This window comes from Cicer arietinum, chromosome 6 (genome assembly GCF_000331145.2).
Source record: "Cicer arietinum cultivar CDC Frontier isolate Library 1 chromosome 6, Cicar.CDCFrontier_v2.0, whole genome shotgun sequence".
NCBI lineage: Eukaryota > Viridiplantae > Streptophyta > Magnoliopsida > Fabales > Fabaceae > Cicer > Cicer arietinum.
In genome coordinates this window covers 68,621,567-68,632,564 of record NC_021165.2, presented here as the reverse complement: position 1 = coordinate 68,632,564, position 10,998 = coordinate 68,621,567, and the positions used below count along the sequence as shown (strand labels likewise).

General features: G+C 23.5%; 1 protein-coding gene across 1 annotated transcript; it reads left to right on the top strand.

Annotated features, from left to right (window-relative positions):
* The first annotated feature begins 9,007 nt into the window (after window positions 1-9,007).
* LOC101496899 (tetrapyrrole-binding protein, chloroplastic) lies at window positions 9,008-10,143 on the top strand. Its single transcript, XM_004507277.4, has one exon. It carries the CDS (start codon window positions 9,178-9,180, stop codon window positions 9,946-9,948), a length of 771 nt encoding a protein of 256 aa, XP_004507334.1. The 5' UTR covers window positions 9,008-9,177; the 3' UTR covers window positions 9,949-10,143.
* The last annotated feature ends 855 nt before the right edge of the window (window positions 10,144-10,998 follow it).

Below are 10,998 nucleotides of genomic sequence, written 5' to 3'. Positions count from 1 at the left end.
TTTTTTCTTTTAATTTAATGTAATTTTATTTTAATGTATTAATATAATTTTCTTATTATTAATATTAAAATTATTATTATTATTAAAATTATTATTTTTAATGTATTTATGCTTATATGTTAATGTATTTTTATTTTATTTTATTAATAGAATTTTCTTTTTATTATTATTATTAAAATTATTATTTTTATTATTATAATAATTATTAAAAGTTATATAATATTATTAACTTAATTATTTTTATTATTTATAATAATATTTTGTATTTTTTAATGTTATAATTATTTTTTAAATATTTAATAATAATAAATATAATATATCCAATATAATATACTCAAAAATATAATAACAAAATTCAACAAAAAAAAAAAAATTAAGGCAAGTAGGAGGTCGCATCCCCAGGTTGCGACTTACAACTGGAGCTAAAAAGTAGCACAATCTAGTATTTTATTTTGGAAGTAGGGCCATCTGATATTAAAAATGGGATATTTACCCCACTAGATAACCTAATCTCAAACTCATATGTCAATATTTTTTCTCTATTTCATACATCGATAGCTATTATAAATAAAAGAGAGGAAGCGGTTATTTTACTTTATCTTTATTTACCACTAGAGTTTAAACTGACACTTTGTTTTTCTATTATGTTAATTTATATTAATTATCAATATAATTTTTTTTTAATTTAAATGTCTCTCTTCAATCATCTCTTTTTTTTCTATTATTCATTACTGGTTTTTTTCATTAGTAAACTATTATTGAGAAGATAAAAGAAATTGGAAAAATAATTTTTATAATAAAATAAGTCTCGCCAACATTGTCTTTATATTATAGATAGTATAGAAGATAATTATATTTTTTTCTATCATAGAAAAGCAAAGTGAGATATAATTTTATGGTATGCTTAGCAAAATAAACGTTGCATCATATACAAATTTATTTCAATTTTAATAGTTGGATTGACAAATTATATTATTAAATTAAATGAAATACAATATTATTAGTTTAATTGTAAAAAATAAATTTATATATAATATAATATTATTTTATTTGTGAGACGGAACTGAAAAATTATATTGAGGATTGGTGAAAATATAACACATGAAAATAACTAACTTTTATTTTAATAATTTTATAATGTTAAAAATAAAGTTACATCATGCATATTTATTTTAAAGAAAATGAAAATACACGCATCAAGTTTTTTTATTCTATAGAGGTAGGGTTAGTTAAAAAATGTTATAACCAGTTTCATACGTAGTTCAAATATACAACAGAGGTTGTATTGGTAAAAGAAAATAAAAAGAATAGAGGTTGCCAAATTATTGCAGATCGATTACTATAGGAAGCGTAAGTTTGCCTATCCTTTTTACTAGGGCGGTGAATATTGTTCTGTAATCTGTATATAGAGTTTGAATCCGTGCAATAAATTAGTATCATTTAAAAAATAATATAATATAAATAAAAAATGTAAACATATAAAAAAAATTGTAACTATTAGTAAATGAAAATAGAAATATATGGCACATTTGTTATAAAATATTAAATAAAATTATTTTAATTTTCAATTGCTTATAGGTTTTTCTAAAGAGTTGAATTTGTTATGTGTTTGTTAACTGTTATGAAAATTATTTTTTTTTTATATAAAAAAAAATCTTTGAGAAGTCAAACTTTTCATTTAAAGCAGTTTTTATATGGGTAGAGATCATTTCCAATTTTTTTCTGAAAATATCAGATTTAAAATAAAAAAATTGTAACAATAGATCAAAACTTTTAAAATTAATTATTCAGAAAAAAATTGTTTTTGTATTAAAGTTATTCAAAACAGTTTATTATTTTAAAAAAAAAGTTTAGATATTCTCAAAATAAATCTTTTAATTTTCTTTAACAAACGGGTCAAAAATATGGTTGCTACGGTTTATTTTTGAAAACATTGATTTTTAGTAGTTTACATTTGTTGTTACCACTTTTAAAAAATCAAAATTTGGAATAACCTAAAATTGATTCAAAAGAGGTTATATTTTCAATAATTTATCGTATTTTTTTTTAATAAATAATTATTTTTAACGAATAAATTTTAATTACAATAAACAAACATAAAACAATTTTTATTTTTTTAGAATAATATTTATATATCGAATGTCAAAATAATTTTTTTTTTATAATCCATAATAAACAGACCCTAAAATTCTTAAAACTGATTATTAAAAATTCATAAAAAATCTCTAAAATGGTCATAATTATAAGAACTCATATAATAACATATCAAAAGTACAGTGGTGTGTGTTAGAGATTGTACTATTCAAAAGAAAAATTATATATGATACAAATTGAGTTTTACTTCTAAAAATGTATAGAATATAAAATTAAAAAATTATATAATTATTTTATTTTTTTACTCAATATAATTGTTTTTAGTAATATAAATACCAAAGTTTTTTATGCTAATGAAAGATCAAACCACTTATGTCTTATGTGATAAAAAAGTCAAGAGTCAAACAAAACCAACAAAAATTAAATGACGTAAATAGTAAAAAATGAGATAGCAAAGATATGTTTTACTTGTAGTGCACGACATTTACATTGATACAAATGTTGTCTATAATTTATTCATAGAATAATAATATTTGTACTATATATGAAAGTTCCTAACCAATCTTTTTTTGTCAAATTTTTAAATAAATTTTAATGATCATTAAATTTTATAATAATAAATAATGGTTTGTCTAAATATGAACTTCTAAAAAATATTCATTTTTAATCAGAGGTTCTCTTAATATATTTGCATTTACAATAATGTCGGGAGATTTACAATTTCACCATCTTATTGCTGTTTGATATCAATTTGATAAAATATGTATCACGATTTTTTCATTTAATTTCAGGTAATAATTCAATTATTTTATCTTTTTTGTTTTTTTTCCCGAATAAAATTCACAAAATTAATCATCATCTTCAAACATAATCCATATTTTCATAAATTTAATAACTCAAATATTTAAATAAATTCATATTTGCATCTTCAACAAAAACAACATCAAATTTATCAAATAAATAACTCACATTTAATGTTGGTGAATGATATAAAAAAAGAAGAAGATATTCTCTTGATGATTAAGAGATCAAATATTAAAGTGTGAGTTCTTTATTTGATTAATTTGATATTGACGTTGTTGTTGTTGTTTGAGATGGAGATATGAGTTTTATCTGAATGTTTGAGTTGTAGATTTGATTAATATATGAATTTTCTTAAAATTGATTATTAATTTTATGGATTTTGTTTGAAGATGATGATTGATTTTATGGATTTCTTTAAAAAAAAATAATATTATTATTGATATTTTATGACATAATGATCGAATCGTCACTTAAAATTAATTAAATGATTAGATTGAAAAAAATAAAACATTAAATTATCACATGAAATTAAGTTAATAGACCCTAAAAGATATTTTACCTATAAATTTATATGACTATTATTTTGATTATTATGTTCTTAATGCAATTAAAATATTTAACTTGATTTGTAAAACTCATTAGTTTAAAGAATATTAGATGTACTAATGGTAAACAATACTATTATTTCGTTATCTTTATTACTTAATTATTTTATTATATAGTTGAAAATATTAATCATTTTTAATTAAGTATAATTCATTGTAATGAGAAGGAAAACAAAAGACATACTTTTATGGAGGTACCTTATACTACTTAAGGATAAAAAGAATAGAATATTGGATTCCTATAGACACCATAGATTACTTACATCCTTATTATCATTAATCAATACTAATACTAGTGTGTTAACTTGTCTGTCACATGGGTATAAGTGAATTTTGAAAAGAAATTATATATATATATTATTTGTGAATTTTTTTAGAAGATATTTCATGTAAAAATCTCTTTTTTTTTTTTTTAATATCAATATTTCTATGTGAAAAATATTCTCTATATTTTAATTCATTTTAATTCATTTTACCATTGTTTATAATAATTAATTGCTGCAAAAGAAATTAATCTCTTTAAATTTAAATATTTTTACTTTGAAATATAAATAATAGATATAGTATTTATAGATAAAAAATTAGAAGATATTTCAGGTAAAAGTCTATAATTTTTTTTCTTCAAAATGTATGATCTATTTTTATATTACATTTATCCTTCTTGAATTAAAAATAACTTTGAAGAATTGGATAATACATTTTAAAATAAATGTCTATCCTTCAATTGTTGACATAAATAAAATATACATAAAAAGTCGTGTAATTAGAAATTCAACTCATAGTTTTTTATATGCCCATATTAATATGCCTCTGGGCAAATAATCATATTTGTATGATATATTATTATACTTAATTTTGATTTTTACCCATAATTAATTTTTTCATAGAATTATTTAAATAATTATTAGATAGATAATTATTAGATAGAAAACTTTAAATAAATTACTCTGTCTCGATCATTAACACAAACATAACAATATTATACACTAACATAAATAAATTGCTAAAGAAGGAAGTTGCATGTCAAATGATCAAAATAGGCTTAATTGCAGTTTTGGTCCCTCTATTTTAACTGAATCGCGAAAATAGTCCTCTTATTTTATTTCTCCCAAATTTTGGTCCCTCAAACATAATTTTTGAAATTTCATTTTTTTTTTGTATTTATTTAAGTCACAACATGCCTAAAGATCTCATTTGCAATAATTGTACCTTAAATTTATTATCATAATTGGTGTAGTACGACTTTAAAAAATGAAATTTCATCAAGTTTTGGACCAAAATTTTGTTTGAAGACCAAAACTAGAGAGAAACAAAATAAAAAAACTATTTACGCGATTCAACTAAAATAGAGGAGACCAAACTGCAATTAAACCATCAAAATAATGTGTCCATCTCATACTTTTTCTGGTAACCTTTTGCATTAGATAGTTGAATGAATTTATTCATTATAAATCAAAATAATTTTATGGGGTCTCATATAGTATAGACAAAATAAATAAATTTTATTCTAAAAGTTTAGTAGTTTAAACAAAAAATTAAAATTTAAGATCAAATAAGCAAACATTTAACCATTTTCTTTAGCACAAAAAACTAAAAAAAAACACAAATTTATTAAAGAAAAAAATAAAATCAATGTGACAAAATACAGAGAGAAAATAATTAAAGAATGTGAAAACAAAAGTAATTATTCAATTTTTTTAGAGCAGCAGAAGAATGAGTGTGAAGAAAATGACAAAATAATATAAATTCAAAAGAATTTAAAAATATCTTTACAAATAACAAAATAAACGACAAATGCAAAATAAAATGCATTACATATACATCGACATGTCATTATCTAGTGATATGGCTGCAAATGTACTAAGTAATCTAGATTTGAACACTTCAACTTAAATGAAATATATAGTATAAATTGTTTCAAAACCCACTCTCATACTATCATAGCAAAATAAAATTTAATTCAAACTATATTATAAAAGTAAAAGTAGCAAATAAATTAAGAAGTGAAAAGTGATGTTGATGATCTAATGTAAGAAAAAAATACTTTTATGTTACTTTAAATCACCGCACCTTGTCGCAACAAAATATGTTAAAATAAACAAAGAAAAATCAACAACAACAACAAAAAAAAGCAAAGAACCAAAGAAATAAATTAAAAAAAAAAAAAAAAAAAATAGAAGAAGGAATTAACACACAAGGAATAAGGAAATTTTGGCCACTAAATCACACCACAATCAAAAGTAGTATTTTTAATCAAACACCTATTTAATATAAAATGACACTCGAACAATAAAATAATATTATAAAAAGTATTCTAATCCAAAAATTATATCTACTAAAGTAATTTACTTATTGTTTATTTTTTTATTGTCCCTATTCACTTCCTTCAACTATTATTCTGAAGTACCAATGGACAATTATTTTAGTCTAGGAAATTGACAAAATGACTTCGGCACAAAAAATAGAAATAATTCTATTACTCTGATCTTTTCTAAAAAAACAAAATCTCAATTACTCTTGTAGAATTCATTGCTAGAATATCTATATAACTGGTTTGAATATGAAAGTATCGTAAAATTAAGACCGAATTTCCACATATATTGCTTTCAAATTTTAAAATGTATTTTTTTATTATAAAAATGATATAAAATAAACAATAAATAAAAATAATAATAAAAATTACTACTAATAGAAATATTATAATAGATAAGTATTCTAATTAAGTGACAAATATCATACTTGCCATAAAATAAATTTTGCTTTATTATTATGTATAAACTTAAAATCCAATGAATCAACAAAGTGAGTTAATAGTATAAGAAATGAGTTTTATTTTATTTTATTTTATTTTTCAAAATTAAGTGGCTAAATAGTGGGAGAAAAGCATTAGAGACAAAATTTTAATTAATTTTATACATAATAATTACCCATAATTTAAGAGATTTTTTTTACTAACTAATCAATTTTTATCGATAAGATATGATCTCGGTGGTGGTCGCCCAAATTTCATTGTCCTTGGATCACTGTAAATATTAAACAAAATCAATGTTTTGGTAATAATCTTTGTAACAATATTTGTTGTGTTCTTTTTTATAAGTATTCATTAAGTGTTTTATATATATTAAAAAAATAATATATTTCATGTATAACTATTATTAAATTATTCATTGTGTATAAATGTATGTAATGTTAATTTTTTTTTATATTTTAAAATAAATAAGTAGTATTAATAGAGGTAAATTTGGAAAAATAATAAATGCATATATTAATTTGCATAAAGGATTATATTCATGGACAAATAAATTTTGAATATACAATTATAATCAGAGAAGAATAGAGTATTGATTAGATGGTACAGATAAAAAAAATACTAGTAATAATTGATTTTATATTAAAAAAAAAATAACATTTATTTTGAGACATATTTTTTTTAAAGTAAAATTCAAGATAAGATTAATAGATAATTATATATACTTATTTTATTCGTTATATAAGTAATTACTTTATTGAAGTATATTGTACCTCCTTGGGTGAATTCTACTTGGGTCTATTTGATTGGAAATAATTAGAGTGGAGGGAAAGGATTTTAACATAGAAAGAGGTGAGAGAGAATTTTTTTTTAAAGGAGAGAGAAGAGAAATTTAAAAGAAAATGTAAAGTTATGTTTTTCACCCATATAAATTTTAAAGTTGTATTAAATGAGAGGTTATTAGTCCAAAATTAAACTAAATGTTATCTCTCCTTCAAATTTATCACTTTCGGAGAACTAAGTTAACATACATATGTGAAATAGAAGAACCATATGTTATTGTCTTGCAAAACCTACCCCATTATACAGTTTTTTTTTATTTTTTAGATATATTAATTTTAGCATTGCACTACCTCCCTGAACTCAATTATAAATTTAGTAACCAATTAGACATATATTAAAAAAATGGTTAAATGTATTTAACTTTTTATGCAATAAAAAACTAACAATTCTTTTTAAAACTACCTCTACTTTTCATCTAATATTGCATGAAAATTTGTTACATTGAAGACTATTTAGATAATAATGACATTAAATAAGATAAAATTAGTTGAATAATTTGTTTATTATTGAATACTTTTTTCTTATATTTGAGTTTATAAATAATATATCAATATTTATATGATACGATACAAATAGTAGTTATTTTGATCTTTTAACTATTTAGCAATGAATTTAATCATAAGTCAATATAAAAAATATTTATTGAGAGTTATCAACCTCTTGTAATATATAGGTCAATAAAACATAGTGGCGTGACAAACTTTAGTGGCAGCCTCTATCTTTTATTTAGTTTTTTTTTTCTTTTTATTTAAGGAGGGTGATTTAGATATAATTTTTAGTCAAAAAATACTCTTTTAAATCGTTTTTTTCATACTTTTTTGTTCGAATAGGATAGTCTCATCTATTTAGTTTTTTTTCATTGTTTTAGTGTGATATATATTTTTTTGATTTTTTGTTTTATTGCGGTGTTCATTTGATTTTAGATTGACATATCAACTTCAATTTAATATAAATTTAATCAATGCTTTTGACGTTTTCTATGTTGCAGTTCTAGAGACTTACAAATTTCAGATACACCAAATTTATCATATTTGTAGGTTTTATTATATTTATAAATATTTTATTATTTTATTTTATTAATATAAATGTTGTGAATTTGTTCATACATTCACTCTTTTTATTTTTATGATGTTGAATTGATTGTTGATCAATGTATTTCTATCAATTCAAATGATTGTAATTTATTTACTAAAAAAGAAAAAACTCTTAAAATGACTTTTAGTTATATCCAAAGTTTAGTCTTTGCAATTGCCTCCATTTTAGCCAAAAATAATATCATATCACGAGTCTACAAATTCATTTATTTATATTTTTCTAAACATTTTATACACTCATTCATCCTCGTGATTGACTTCATTTGATTTATTGACAATTTATTTCGTTCTTTTTTAATTGTAGTTTTAAGATATATTACACATACTAAAACAACAGATAAATTTTATTACTTTTTATAAAAATATTTATCTTATATAATATCTTCAGTCATTTATCATTTCAATCTATCAATTTATATCTTTATCATAAATAATTAATTGTATTCTTTACAAATTAATTATTAATATTACATTGAATTAAAAATAATAAATAAATAAATAAATAGAAACAATTTTTTTCTATATGTAACAGTTAAAAAGGAATCTAAGGAGTATATTATTGTATATATGTGGCTCACTTGAAATCTTGAACACAATTTTTGCTAAAGAAGGGTATATCCTTCCATATTCATTGTTTCTCAAAAAAGAAAAGAAGTGTATTTCATGTTAGAAAGATATTAATTGTGTTTAGAAAGAGAGTGAAGTAGGGACAGATGGGGTGTGATCCAACCTCACCCTATTTCAGCCAATCACAAACTCTTATTATATTACTTTCGATGAGCCCTTCACATTCACTGTCCCTCCCTACATATTCCCTTATCTCCAACTCCTACTAACCACTCAAGCAACTTTGCACACAACAATATCAAAGCCTTCAAATTTCTTCATATCATATTCATCCATTTCCTTCTACACACTTTTCAATAACCCTTCTCCTTTGTTATCCTAAACTAACTATACAATATTGTAGTATACTCTCTGAACTCAAATGGCAACTAATTCTCTTCATTCAATTCAACACCATTCTCTCAGCAAACGCCACTACTACCCTTCTGAGACTGTTCCATCCACACTTTCATCTTCACTCTTTCTCAAACCAACCACAATCAACACCAGCATAACTATCTCTCACTCTTCTTCCACCACATTCTCTAGTCTCTCACAAACAACATCCTCCACACCATCATCAACCTCTCAAATCATCTCCTTTGAACTCCTCCAACAGCTTCTCAAAGCCAAAAACTTTCAACAAGCCGACGAAGAGACAAGGCGCCTTATTATCGTCCTTGCGGGTGAAGCGGCTCAAAAGCGCGGCTATGTTTTCTTCTCAGAGGTCCAGTTCATATCAGAAACAGACCTGAAAACAATTGACCAGCTTTGGAGAGAGCATAGTGACAACAAGTTCGGTTACAGTGTCCAAAAGAGAATATTTGGTAAGGTTAAAAAAGACTTCACAAAATTCTTCATTAAGGTTGGTTGGATGAAGAAGCTTGACACTGAGATGGAACAACATAACTATAGGTCTTTTCCTACAGAGTTTATATGGGAGCTCAATGATGACACACCAGAGGGTCATTTGCCTCTGACAAATGCACTCAGAGGAACACAGTTGCTGAATAATATTTTTACCCATCCGGCTTTTGATGAAGTACAAGAAGGCGAAGTTTCAATTGGTGAGGAAAATGGGGCACTCAAAGGGTTAAAAGATTCATCAAAGCCATTGGTTCAGAAGATCTTCAAGACAGACTATAGTTTCTGATAACTTCAGACAAGTTTACAATAAGCCTGTTGAGTGCATACAGAATGTAACTTACTTTGTGTTTTACTTTTTTAAGTATATACATAGTAATTATTAATTCATCACCAATAGATGAAGGTAGTTGCTTGAATTGTATTTTTTTTTTTTCTTCACTTATAAATTATAAGGATAGCTGCATTTTAGAAACTCTTTAAACCGAAGGTTAATTAATATGTTGGCTGTCATAATTTAAAAGGAGTTAGAAAACATGTTGTGAATACTTGTGCACATAATGGACAAAATAACAAAGCATGGCATCTTGTTTATACCGTCAGTTTCTAGTGACAGCTGCTAATTCCGTTGCAACTTGCAACAGAACTGTAACACAGACAAAAATTGACTGCTGCAACTTGTGCATTTTTCTATGTTGTTTTCTTATAAAGAGTTTCTCACTTTAGTTTTCCCGCCATGGCTTCATTTCTCTTTTTCTTTTCCCCCCACACCAAAACAAAACCTATTAACATCATTACAATTTTTAAATAATTATGAATGATTATATTTGCTACACTAACTTCTGAGTGTTTATAATTAAGAATAATGCTAGTGCAACACTTCAATTCTACAGATAACTTAGCTAATGAGAGGAAAATGAAGTAAAACCAACTGTTACTAGACAGTGAGAGTTACAAATATAGGTGAATGTATATGCAAGTCAACAGGTTATATTATTCGATTTATTATTTATTGAGTATAGCTTTACTAATCGAAATCCAAGAAAATGCTTAGTAGAAACAGAAATGGGAGAAATTTGCTTGGATATTTATTGTGAGGATTATTGAAGGGAAGAGAGCACAAATTATCATTCTCTCTTTACCTTTTTTTCCTCACCAAACTAGAGTAGTAAACGAGAATAGTTTTGTTTTTACTTCAAATTTTGGAAAACAATAAGTGTATAATCAGCTTGTGTTAAAATTTAGACTTACAACATTTACCTCTGTACTTCTTCTTTAGTTAATCCATTAAAACATGGGAGTAACCCTTTTTTTCCATTTAGCCTATATTCTCTTTCCC

Excerpts from the sequence above, each read along its gene's own strand:
- LOC101496899 (XM_004507277.4), top strand. The coding sequence starts at position 9,178 with ATGGCAACTAATTCTCTTCATTCAATTCAACACCATTCTCTCAGCAAA.